At 46.1% G+C, this 13,769-nt stretch overlaps 1 protein-coding gene across 11 annotated transcripts in view; it reads right to left on the reverse strand.

Moving 5' to 3' along the window:
* The window catches only part of oxr1a (oxidation resistance 1a), an 894,274-nt gene that overhangs the window by 499,855 nt on the left and 380,650 nt on the right, over positions 1-13,769 (reverse strand). For all 11 annotated transcript variants that reach the window (XM_078216653.1, XM_078216656.1, XM_078216650.1 and 8 more), the window contains one exon: positions 13,506-13,588. In XM_078216653.1, the coding sequence (XP_078072779.1) occupies positions 13,506-13,588 (83 nt within the window). The remainder of the gene's footprint in view (positions 1-13,505; positions 13,589-13,769) is intronic.

Raw genomic sequence — 13,769 nt, forward strand, 5'->3', positions numbered from 1 at the left:
GTTTTAGACTCCCCGACCTTTGGGAAAAGATAATGACTATCTAGCTGATCGATGCCCCTCATTATTTTATAGACCTCTACAAGATCACCCCTTAGACTTCTAGGCTCCAGAGGAAAAAGTCCCAGTCTATCCAGCCTCTCCTTAGAACTCTAACCATCAAGTCCCGGTAGCATTTTTCTTCATTCTTTCTAGTTTAATAATATCCTTTCTATAATAGGGTGACCAGAACTGTGACCTTACCAATGTCTTGTACAAATTCAACAAGACGTCCCAACTCCTGTATTCAATGTTCTGGCCAATGAAACCAAGCATGCTGAATGCCTTCTTCATCACTCTGTCCACATGTGACTCCACTTTCAAGGAGCTATGAACCTGCACCCCAAGATCTCTTTATTCTATAACTCTCCCCAACGCCCTACCATTAACTGAATAAGTCCTGCCCTTGTTCGATGTACCAAAATGCATCATCTCGCATTTATCGAAATTAAATTCCATCTGCCATTCGTCAGTCCACTGGCCCAATTGATCAATATCCCACTGCAATCCTCGATAACCTTCTTCACAGTCCACTATGCCACCAATCTTGGTGTCATCTGCAAACTTACTAATCATGCCTCCTAAATTCTCATTCAAATCATTAATATAAATGACAAATAACAGTGGACCCAGCACCGATCCCTGAGGCACACCGCTGGCCACAGGCCTCCAGTTTGAAAAACAACCCTCTACAGCCACCCTCCGTCTTCTGTCATCCAGCCAATTTTGTATCCATTTGGCTACCTCATCCCGGATCCGGTGAGATTTAACCTTATGCAACAACCTACCATGCGGAACCTTGTCCAAGGCCTTGCTAAAGTCCACGTAGACAACATCATCTGCCCTGCCCTCATCTACCTTCTTGATTACCCCTTCAAAAAACTCAATGAAATTTGTGAGACACGATTTTCCACTTACAAAGCCATGCTGACTGTCCCTAATCAGTCCTTGCGTCTCTAAATGTCTGTAGATCCTGTCTCTCAGAATACCTTCTAACAACTTACCCAGGACAGACATTAGGCTTAGCAGTCTGTAGTTCCCAACTTTTCCTTGCAGCCCTTCTTAAACAAAGGCATGACATTTGCCACCCTCCAATCTTCAGGCACCTCACCTGTGGTTGTCAATGATTCAAATATCTCTGCGAGGGGACCCACAATTTCCTCCCTCGCCTCCCACAATGTCCTGGGATAAACTTCATCAGATGCTAGGGATTTATCTACCTTGATACGCTTTAAGACTTCAAGCACTTCGTTCTCTGTTATATGTGCACTCCTCAAGACATCACTATTTATTTCCCCAAGTTCCTTAACATTCACTACTTTCTCAACAGTGAATATTGATGAGCAATATTCATTTAGGATCTCATCCATCCCTTGTGGATCCGCACATAGATGACCTTGTTGATCCTTAAAAGAGACCCTACTCTCCTCCTAGTTACCCTTTTGTCCTTTATGTTTTTGTAGAAACTCTTTGGATTCTCCTTTACCTTATCTGCCAAAGCAATCTCATGTGCCCTTTTTACCCTCCTGATTTCTCTCTTAATTCTACTCCTCCACCCTCTATACTCTTCAAGGGGTCCACTTGATCCCAGCTGCCAATGCATAACATATCTCCTTCTTCTTCTTGACCAGGGCCTCAATATCCCGAGTCATCCAGGGTTCCCTACTTCTACCAGCCTTGCCCTTCACTCTAAGAGGAATGTGCTTACCTTGAACCCTGGTTAATACATTTTTGAAAGCCTCCCACTTACCAGACGTCCTTTTGCCTTCCCACGGACTCCCCCGATTAACTTTTCAAAGTTCCTGTCTGATACCATCAAAATAGGCCTTGCCCCAATTTAGAATTTTAACTTTTGGGCCAGACCTATCGTTCTCCATAGCTATCTTAAAACTTATGGAATTATGGTCACTGGTCCCAAAGTCATCCCTCAGTAACTCTTCTGTCACCTGCCCTTCCTTATTTCCCAAGAGGAGGTCAAGTTTTGCTCCCTCTCCAGTCGGGCCATCCACATCCTGAATGAGGAATTCCTCCTGAATACACTCAGCAAATTTCTCTCCATCCAAGTCTCGAATACTATGGCTGTCCCAGTCAATGTTGGGAAAGTCAAAATCCCCTACTATTACCACCCTATTTTTCTTGAAGCTATCTGTAATCTCCTTAATATTTGCTCCTCAATTTACCGCTGACTATTTGGGGATTTGGGAACCTATAATATAACCTTATCAAAGTGATTTCCCCCTTCTTGTTCTACACATATAGACTCAGTGGGTGAACCCTCGGATATATCCCCTCTCAGTACTGCCGTGATGTTTTCCCTAATCAAAAGTGCTACTCTCCCCCTCCTCTCTTACCTCCTGTTCTATCTTTCCTATAGCATCTGTACCCTGGAACATTGAGCTGCCAGTCCTGTCTCTCCATTAGCCATGTTTCAGTGGTAGCTACAATATCCCAGGTTTGATTCCTGGCTTGGGTCACTGTCTGTGTGGAACAAAGAACATAGAAAAGTATAGCACAGGAACAGGCCCTCCAAGCCTGTGCCAATCATGATGCCTGTCTAAACCAAAACCGTATGCAATTCCGGAGTCTGTATTTTTCCTTTCCCATCCAATTCATGTATTTGTCCAGTTGCCCCTTAAATGCCACTATCATACCTGCTCCCACCACCTCCCTGGGCAGCGCGTTCCAGACACTCACCATCTTCGGTATAAAAAAAAACTTGCCTCGCACATCTCCTCTAAACTTTTCCCCACGCACCTTAAACCTATGTCCCCGAGGAAAGAGCATCTGACTATCCACTCTGTCCATACCACTCAATCTTATAGACCTATATCAGGTCACCCCTCAACCTCCGTCGTTCCAGTGAGAACAAACTGAGTTTATCCAACCTCTCTCCAGAGTTAATACCCTCCAGACCAGGCAACATCCTGGTAAACCTCTTCTGTACCTTCTCCAAAGCATCCACATCCTTATGATAGTGTGGCGACCAAAATTGTACACAATATTCTAAATGAGGCCTAACTAAGGTTATGTACAGCTACAGCATGACCCGCCAATTTTTGTACTCAATGCCCCAATCGATGAAGGCAAGCATGCCATATGCCTTCTTGACTATCTTATTCTCCTGCGTTGCCACTTTCAGTGATCGGTGGACATGTGCGCCCAGATCTCTCTGTATGTCAATACTGCTAAGGGTTTACTGTATAATTTCGACATGCATTTGACTTTCCAAAATGCATTATCTCTCACTTGGCCTGATTAAATTCCATCTGCCATTTCTCCGTCCAAGTCTCCAACCGGTCTATATCTTGCTGCATCTTCTGACAATCCTCTTCACTATCCACAACTTGACCAATTTTTGTGTCATCTGTGAACTTACTAATCAGACTAGCTACATTTTCCTCCAAATCATTTATATATACGATGAACAACAAAAGTCCTAGAACTGGTCCGTGTGGAACACCGCTAGTAAGAGTTTTAACAACACCAGGTTCAAGTCCAACAGGTTTATTTGGTAGCAAATGCCATTAGCTTTTGGAGCGCTGCTCCTTCGTCAGATGGAGTGGATATCTGCTCTCAAACAGGGCATAGAATAGAATCATAGAATCGCTACAGTGCAGAAAGAGGCCATTCGGCCCATCGAGTCTGCACCGACCACAATCCCACCCAGGCCCTACCCCCATATCCCTACACATTTTACCCGCTAATCCGTCTAACCTACACATCTCAGGACACTAAGGGGCAATTTAGCATGGCCAATCAACCTAACTCGCACATCTTTAGACAGAGACACAAAAGCATACAGAGACACAAAATCAAGTTACAGAATACTGATTAGAATGCGAATCTCTACAGCCAACCAGCTCTTAAAGATACAGACAATGTGAGTGGAGGGAGCATTAAGCACAGGTTAAAGTGATGTGTATTGTCTCCAGAGAGGACAGCCAGTGAGATTCTGCAAGTCCAGGAGGCAAGCTATGGGGGTTACTGATAGTGTGACATGAACCCAACATCCTGGTTTAGGCCGTCCTCATGTGTGCAGAACTTGGCTATCAGTTTCTGCTCAGCGACTCTGCACTGTCGTGTGTTGTAAAGGCCGCCTTGGAGAACGCTTACCCGAAGATGAGAGGCTGAATGCCCGTGACCGCTGAAGTGCTCTGCCACAGGAAGAGAACAGTCTTGCCTGGTGATTGTCGAGCGGTGTTCATTTATCCATTGTTGTAGCGTCTGCATGGTTTCCCCAATGTACCATGCCTCGGGACATCCTTTCCTGCAGCGTATCAGGTAGCCAATGTTGGCCGAGTTGCAAGAGTAGGTACCGTGTACCTGGTAGATGGTGTTCTCACGTGAGATGATGGCATCCGTGTCGATGATCCGGCACATCTTGCAGAGGTTGCTGTGGCAGGGTTGTGTGGTGTCGTGGTCACTGTTCTCCTGAAGGCTGGGTTGTTTGCTGCGGACAATGGTCTGTTTGAGGTTGTGCGGATGTTTGAAGGCAAGAAGTGGGGGTGTGGGAGTCGCTGAGCAGGAACTGATAGCCAAGTTCCGCACACATGAGGACGGCCAAAACCGGGATCTTGGGTTCATGTCACACTATCAGTAACCCCCACAGCTTGCCTCCTGGACTTGCAGAATCTCACTGGCTGCCCTGTCTGGAGACAATACACATCTCTTTAACCTGTGCTTAATGCTCCCTCCACTCACATTGTCTGTATCTTTAAGACCTGGTTGGCTGTAGAGATTCGCATTCTAATCAGTATTCTGTAACTTGATTTTGTGTCTCTGTGCCCTGTTTGAGAGCAGATATCCACTCCATCTGACGAAGGAGCAGCGCTCCGAAAGCTAATGGCATTTGCTACCAAATAAACCTGTTGGACTTTAACCTGGTGTTGTTAAAACTCTTACTGTGTTTACCCCAGTCTAACGCCAGCATCTCCACATTATGAACACCGCTAGTCACAGCCTTGCATTCAGAAAAGCACCCCTCTACTGCTACCCTCTGTCTTCTATGGCCAAACACAGTAAGAAGTTTAACAACACGAGGTTAAAGTCCAACAGGTTTATTTGGGAGCAAAAGCCACAAGCTTTCGGTGTCATAAGCCCCTTCTTCACGTGAGTCACTCACCTGCTTTCTCAGAAAACTAAGGAAATTTGGCATGTCAGCTACGACTCACCAACTTTTACAGATGCACTATAGGACATAGAACAGTACAGCACAGAACAGGCCCTTCGGCCCATGATGTTGTGCCGAGCTTTGTCTGAAACCCAGATCAAGCTATTTTCTCCCTATCATCCCGAAGTACTCCATGTGCCTATCCAATAGCTTCTTAAATGTTCCTAAAGTTTCTGACTCCACTATCCCTGCAGGCAGTCCATTCCACATCCCAACCACTCTGAGTAACAAACCTACCTCGGACATCCTTCCTATATCTCCCACCATGAACCCTATAGTTATGCCCCCTAGTTACCACTCCATTCACCCGAGGAAATAGTCTTTGAACGTTCACTCTATCTATCCCCCTCATCATCTTATAAACCTCTATCAAGTCTCCTCTCAACTTCCTCCGCTCCAAAGAGAAAAACCCAAGTTCCCTCAACCTTTCCTCTTAGGACCTACCCTCCAAATCAGGCAGCATCCTGGTAAATCTCCTTTGCACTCTTTCCAGTGTCTCCACATCCTTCTAATAGTGAGGTGACCAGAACTGCACATAATATTCCAAATGTGGTCTCACCAAGGTTCTGTACAGTTGCAGCATAACCCCACGGCTCTTAAACTCAAACCCCCTGTTAATGAACGCCAACACACTATAGGCCTTCTTCACGGCTCTATCCACTTGAGTGGCAACCTTCAGAGATCTATGGATATGAACCCCAAGATCTCTCTGTTCCTCCACATTCTTCAGAACCCTACCTTTCACCCTGTAATCCACATTTAAATTCGTCCTACCAAAATGAATCATCTCGCATTTGTCAGGGTTAAACTCCATTTGCCATTTTTCAGCCCAGCTCTGCATCCTATCCATATCTCTTTGCAGCCTACAACAGCCCTCCACCTCTTCCACTACTCCACCAATCTTGGTGTCATCAGCAAATTTACTGATCCACCCTTCAGTCCCCTCCTCCAAGTCATTTATAAAAATTACAAATAGCAGAGGACCAAGCACTGATCCCTGTGGCACTCCGCTGGTAACCGGTTTCCAGTCTGAAAATTTTCCATCCACCACCACCCTGTCTTCTGTCAGATAGCCAGTTACCTATCCAATCGGCCAAACTTCCCTCTATCCCACACATCCTTACTTTCTTCATAAGCCGACCATGGGGGACTTTATCAAACGCCTTACTAAAATCCATGTATATGACATCAACTGCACTACCTTCATCTACATACTTAGTTACCTCCTCAAAAAATTCTATCAAATTTGTGAGGCAAGACTTGCCCTTCACAAATCCGTGCTGACTATCCCGGATTAAGCTGCATCTTTCTAAATGGTCGTAAATCCTGTCCCTGAGGACCTTTTCCATCAACTTACCGACCACCGAAGTAAGACTAACCGGCCTATAATTACCAGAGTCATTTCTATTCCCTTTCTTAAACAGAGGAACAACATTCGCCACTCTCCAGTCCTCTGGCACCACCCCCGTGGACAGTGAGGATGCAAAGATCAATGCCAAAGGCTCTGCAATCTCATCCCTTGCCTCCCAAAGACTCCTAGGATATATTTCATCAGGCCCAGGGGACTTATCAACTTTCAGTTTATTCAAAATTGCTAGTACATCTTCCCTCCAAACATCTACTTCCTCCAGCCTATCAGCCTGTGACACCCTCTCTTCCTCAAAAACATGGCCCCTCTCCTTGGTGAACACCGAAGAAAAGTATTCATTCATCACCTCTCCTATCTCTTCTGACTCCATGCACAAATTCCCACTGCCGTCCTTGACCGGCCCCAACCTCACCCTGGTCATTCTTTTATTCCTCACATAAGAGTGAAAAGCCTTGGGGTTTTCCTTGATCCGACCCGCCAAGGACTTCTCATGCCCCCTCCTAGCTCTCTTAAGCCCCTTTTTCAGCTAATTTCTTGCTAACTTGTAACCCTCCATCGAGCCAACTGAACCTTGTTTTCTCAACCTAACATACGCTTCCTTCTTCCTCTTGACAAGACATTCCACCTCTTTTGTGAACCATGGTTCCCTCACTCGGCCATTTCCTCTCTGCCTGGCAGAGACATACCTATCAAGGACACGCAGTATTTGTTCCTTGAAAAAGTTCCACTTTTCATTAGTGCCTTTCCCTGACAATTTTTGTTCCCATCCTATGCTTCCTAATTCCCACCTGATTGCATCATAATTACCTCTCCCCCAATTGTAAACTATGCCCTGCCGCATGGCCCTCTCCCTCTCCATTGCAATAACAAAAGACACCGAATTGTGGTCACTATCTCCAAAGTGCTCTCCCACAACCAAATCCAACACTTCATAGAATCATAGAATCCCTACAGTACAGAAAGAGGCCATTCGGCCCATCGAGTCTGCACCGACCACAATCCCACCCAGGCCCCACCCCCATATCCCTACATATTTTACCCGCTAATCCCTCTAATCTACGCATCCCAAGACACTAAGGGGCAATTTTTAGCATGGCCAATCAACCTACCCCGCACATCTTTGGACTGTGGGAGGAAACCGGAGCACCCGGAGGAAACCCACGCAGACACGAGGAGAATGTGCAAACTCCACACAGACAGTGACCCAAGCCGGGAATCGAACCCAGGTCCCTGGAGCTGTGAAGCAGCAGTGCTAACCACTGTGCTACCGTGCCGGTAGCCCGGTGGCCCGGTTCATTTCCCATTACCAAATCCAATGTGGCCCCACCTCTTGTCGGCCTATCCACATATTGTGTCAGGAACCCCTCCTGCACACACTGCACAAAAACTGCCCCATCCGAACTATTCGACCTATAAAGGCTCCAATCAATATTTGGAAAGTTAAAGTCCCCCATGGCAACTACCCTGTGACCTCCACACCTATCCATAATCTGCTTAGCAATTTCTTGCTCCACATCTCTATTACTATTTGGGGGCCTACAGTAAACTCCTAACAACGTGACCGCTCCTTTCCTATTCCTAACCTCAGCCCATATTACCTCAGTAGGCAGATCCCCTTCGAAATGCCTTTCTGCAGCCGTTACACTCTCCTTGATTAACAGTGCCACTCCTCCACCTCTTTTACCAGCTACCCTACACTTACTGAAACATCTATACCCCGGAACCTCCAACAACCATTCCTGTCCTTGTTCTACCCATGTCTCCGTAATGGCCACAACATCGTAGTCCCAAGTGCCAATCCACGCCCCAAGTTCACCTACCTTATTTCGGATGCTCCTTGCATTGAAGTAGACACACTTCAACCCACCTTCTTGTCTGCTGGTACCCACCTTTGACCATGATACCCTTCCCAGTACCTCACTACACTCACTGACCTCCGGACTACAACTCCTTTTCCCATCCCCCTGACAAATTAGTTTAAACCCCCCCCGAAGAGCTGTAGCAAATTTCCCTCCCAGGATATTGGTGCCCCTCTGGTTCAGGTGCACCCGTCCTTTTGGTACAGGTCCCACCTTCCCCAGAACGTGTTCCAATTATCCACATAGCTGAAACCCTCCCTCCTACACCATCCCTGCATCCATGTGTTTAACTGCATTCTCTCCCTGTTCCTCAACTCGCTATCCCGTGGCACCGGCAACATACCAGAGATGACAACCTGTTTTGTCCTGGCTCTCAGCTTCCACCCTAGCTCCCTGAATTCCTGTTTTAAATCCTCATCCCCTCTCTTACCTATGTCTTTGGTGCCGACGTGCACCACGACTTGTGACTGTTCCCCCCCCCCCTTTAGAATCCTGAAGACACGGTCGGAGATGTCACGGACCCTGGCATCCGGGAGGCAACATAACCATCCGTGAGTCTCTCTTGTTGCCACAGAACCTCCTATCTATCCCTCTAACAAACGAGTCCCCAATAACTATAGCTCTACCGCTCTCCCCCTTTCCCTTCTGAGCCACAGGGACGGACTCAGCGCTGGCGATCTGATCACTGCGGCTTACCACTGGTAGGTCGCCCCCCTCACCTGTATCCAAAGTGGAATACTTGTTGCTAAGGGGAACGACCACAGGGGATCCACGCACCGACTGCTTCCTCCCAGCCCCTCTCACTGTCACCCATCTATTTTCATTCCCTGGAGCAACTATATCCCTGAAGCTTGTGTCTATGGCCCTCTCTGCCTCCCTGATGACCCTAAGCTCATCCAACTCCAGCTCCCTAACACGGTCTTGGAGGAGCTGCAGGTGGGTGCACCTCCCACAGGTGTAATCAGCAGGGACACTGACGGTGTCCCTCACCTCAAACATTCTGCAGGAGGTACATTGCACTGCCTTAACTTCCATCCCCTCCATATAACTTACTGCTACAAAGAAAAAGAATTGCTCCAATGGAACACTGAACCCTTTTTCCCCTTCCTCAGAGTGCACTGGGAAAGAAGTTTAAAAAGCAGGAACACAGAGCGGTGACAGTTTAAAGGGTGGGAACACAGAGCGGTGACAGTTTGAAAAGCAGGAACACAGAGCGGTGACAGTTTAGAAAGCATTCTTTCAGGTTGTATCACAGCTTGGTAAGGCTCCTGCTCTGCCCAAGACCGCAAGGATCTACAAAAGGTTGTGAATGTAGCCCAATCCATCACGTGAACCAGCCTCCAATCCATTGACTCTGTCTACACTTCCCGCTGTCTCGGCAAAGCAGCCAGCATAATTAAGGACCCCACGCACCCCAGACATTCTTTCTTCCACCTTCTTCCATCGGGAAAAAGATACAAAAGTCTGAGGTCACGTACCAACCAGTTCAAGAACAGCTTCTTCCCTGCTGCTATCAGACTTTTGAATGGCCTTATCTTGCATTAAGTTGATCTTTCTCTACACCCTAGCTATGACTGTAACACTACATTCTGCACTCTCTCATTTCCCTCTCTATGAACGGTATGTTTTGTCTGTATAACAATACTTTTCACTGTATAGTAATACATGTGACAATAATAAATCAAATCAAAATCTATCATCTTCATCGCTTGCTCGAAAAACTCGATCAAGGCACGAACTCCCCTTCACAAAACCATGCTGTCTATCACTAATAAGTCCATTTGCTTCCAAATGTGAGTAAATGCTGTCCCCAAAAATCTTTTCCAATAATTTCCCAACCACTGACCGGCCTATAATTTCCTGGATTATCCCTGCTGCCCTTCTTAAACAATGGAACAACATTGACTATCCTCCAGTCCTCTGGAACTTCACCTGTCGCCAAGCCAATGACGATACAAAGATTTCTGTCAAAGGCCCAGCAATTTCCGCCCTTGCCTCCCTCAGTATTCTGGAGTAGATCTCATCAGGCCCTGGGGACTTATCTACTTTAATGATTTTTGAGATGCTCAATACCTCCTCCTTTTTAATATCGACATGACCCAGAATATTTACACACCCGACCCTAGGCTCCTCATCCATCAAGTCCCTCTATTTGGTGAATACTGAGACAAAGTATTCATTTAGCATCTTGCCAATTTCCTCTTGTTCCATGCATAGATTGCCTCCACTATCCTTGAGTGGACCAACCCTTTCCCTGGCTACCCTCTTGCTCTTGACATCCGTATAAAATGCCTTAGGATTTTCCTTAATTCCTGTTTGCCAAGGACTTTTATGACCTCTTTTAGCCCATCCTAACTCCTTCCTTAAGTTCCTTCCTACATTCTTTATATTCTTCAAGTGCTTCATCTGTCCTAAGCCTTTTTGACCTCATGAAAACTTCCTTTTTCTTTCTGACAAGGCTCATTATATCCCTTGTTATCCAAGGTTCCCGATACTTGCCACACTTATCCTTCATCCTCACAGGTACATGCCAGTCCTGAATTCCAATCAACTGACATTTTGAAAGACTCCCACATGTCAAATGTCGATTTAACCTCATGATGTGGATGGAGAAGGACGAAGGAGCAGCGCTCCGAAAGCTAATGGCATTTGCTGCCAAATAAACCTGTTGGACTTTAACCTGGTGTTAAAACTCTTACTGGATTTAACCTCAAACAGCCTCCCCCAATCTACACTCTCCAGATTCTGCCTAATGTTGTAGTAGTTAGTTTTCCCTCAATTTAACACCTTCACCCGAGGACCACTCTTGTCCTTATCCACAAGCACCTTAAAACTTACGGAATTATGATCACTGTTCCTGAAATGCTCTCCTACTTAAACTTCGATCACCTGGCCGGGCTCATTCCCAAATACCAGGTCTAATACGGCTCCTTCCTGAGTTGGACTATTTACATACTGTTTCAAGAAAGCCTCCTCAATGCTCCTTACAAATTCTGCCCCATCCAAGCCCCAGCAGTATGTGAGTCCCAGTCAGTATAGGGAAAGTTAAAATCACCCACTACAACAACCCAGTGCTTTTCATCTTTCCAAAATCTGTCTGCATATCTGCTCCTCTATCTCCCGCTGGCTGTTGGAGGCCTGTAATAAACCCCCAACATTGTGACTGCACCCTTCCTATTCCTGAGCTCTACCCATATTGCCTCACTGCCTGAACCCTCTGAGGTGTCTTCCCTCAGTACAGCTGTGATATTCTCCTTAACCAGTAATACAGCTCCCCCACCCCTTTTCCATGCCCCTCTATCCTGCCCGAAACATCTAAATCTTGGAATCTTTAGCTGCCAATCACGTCCCTCTTTCAACCAAGTCTCTGTAATAGCAACAACATCATAGTTCCAAGTACAAATCCAAGCTCTATGTTCACCTGTCATATCTGTTACACTCCTCGCATTGAAACAAATGCACTTCAGACCACCAGTCCTGCTGTGTTCAACAACTACTCCCTGCCTGCTCTTCCTCTTAATCTTACTGGCTTTAGCCTGTGGCTCTCCCTCAGTTATTTCTTCTGCTGACCTACTGCTCGGGTTCCCACCCCCTTCCCACCTGGAATTTGCACATTCTCGCCGTGTCTGCGTGGGTTTCCTCCAGGTGCTCCGGTTTCCTCCCACAGTCCAAAGATGTGCGGGTTAGGTGGATTGGCCATGGTGAATTGCCCCTTAGTGTCAGGGGGACTAGCTAGGGTAAATGCATGGAGTTATGGGGATAGGGCCTGGGTGGGATTGTGGTCGGTGCAGACTAAATGGGCCGAATGGCCTCTTTCTGCACTGTAGAAATCTATGATTTTAAAAAACCCAGCAGGTAAGGCAGCATCTGTGGAGAGAGAAACAGTTCTAAAGAGCCATATGAAATTAAAATGAAGCCTCATTAAAAAAACCACAGTGGTGCTTCCAATACCAATGGGAAAAGGGCTTTTGCAGGAAACCCTCCATTCATGAGACCCAAAAAACAAGATCTCTCCCTCACATAGAAACATAGAAACCCTACAGTGCAGAAGGAGGCCATTCGGCCCATCGAGTCCGCACCGACCACAATCCCACCCAGGCCCCACCCCCACATATTTACCCGCTAATCCCTCTAACTACACATCTCAGGGACAATTTTTAACCTGGCCAATCAACCTAACCCGCACATCTTTGGACTGTGGGAGGAAACCGGAGCACCCGGAGGAAACCCACGCAGACACGAGGAGAATGTGCAAACTCCACACAGACAGTGACCCGAGCCGGGAATCGAACCCGGGACCCTGGAGCTGTGAAGCAGCAGTGCTAACCACTGTGCTACCGTGCCGTACTCACCCGGCAAGGTACAAAAAAAAAAGCATTTAAAAGAAATAAACTGCTTGGAGTATCAAACCACTCAAAGTTGCAACTTTAAAACAATTGAAAAATACTGTTGAAGTTACTCCTTAACAAAATTCCATTCACAATATTAATTGCAACTGTTGTAATACTTCTGTGAGGGCACTTGGTTATAAAATATTTCCTTAAAAAAACAAAGCCATTAGAGATAGGTTGCTCCAATATGCAAAGAATGGAAGTACTAAATTGCGCAGGTTTACCAGGCTGTAAATTTCCGTTGAAGGTTTTTTTCAAAATTTCAACTGGAATAATATTTTTGAAATATTAACTGGTACAATCATTTATAGATTGCTCAATAAAAAAAGACAAAGTTAGGGAGAGGGAACCTTTGATCTCATCTGCCATCTGAAATTCACACATTGCTTCCAATCATCACCTAAAATGTCAGCAACTTACTACAGGGAGATTTCAAGAGCAGTACAGAGAGGAAAAGCAGGTGCCATTTTCTCCAAGCATTGGGAATCGCAGGGCAGTCGCATGGCATGTTCCAGTGCAACAGGATTTGCAATTCAGGCGAAGGAGCGATTGCTTTGTGGGGGCGACAGGAGAGCCAAAACATTTGTTTTCTCAGCAATTAAATGGATCTGTCCAATTATAAAATAATCTGAGGGTGGGCCCTTAGGATTTAGCCAGTTCTTGATCTTGCCCACACTCACCATGTATTCAATGGTCCCTTTGGGCTTCTGGAAAGACATCCGTCGTGCATCCTTTTTCTCCTGGGGCTTTTTCTGGTCGGGATCTAAAAGCAGATGAGATGACCAGGTGTGTTAGTAACAATGCTTTTCTCCCTCAACAACTTGCAAGGCTCTTAAATCCAGTGACGAGCTTGTTTGTCATGTAGTTCACACTCATATGCAGCAGCTCTAATTACATAATGATCATAAAATCACACTTCCCTTCTCTTTTTCACCAGGATCATA

Source organism: Mustelus asterias, chromosome 7 (genome assembly GCF_964213995.1).
Source record: "Mustelus asterias chromosome 7, sMusAst1.hap1.1, whole genome shotgun sequence".
NCBI classification, from domain to species: Eukaryota; Metazoa; Chordata; class Chondrichthyes; order Carcharhiniformes; family Triakidae; genus Mustelus; species Mustelus asterias.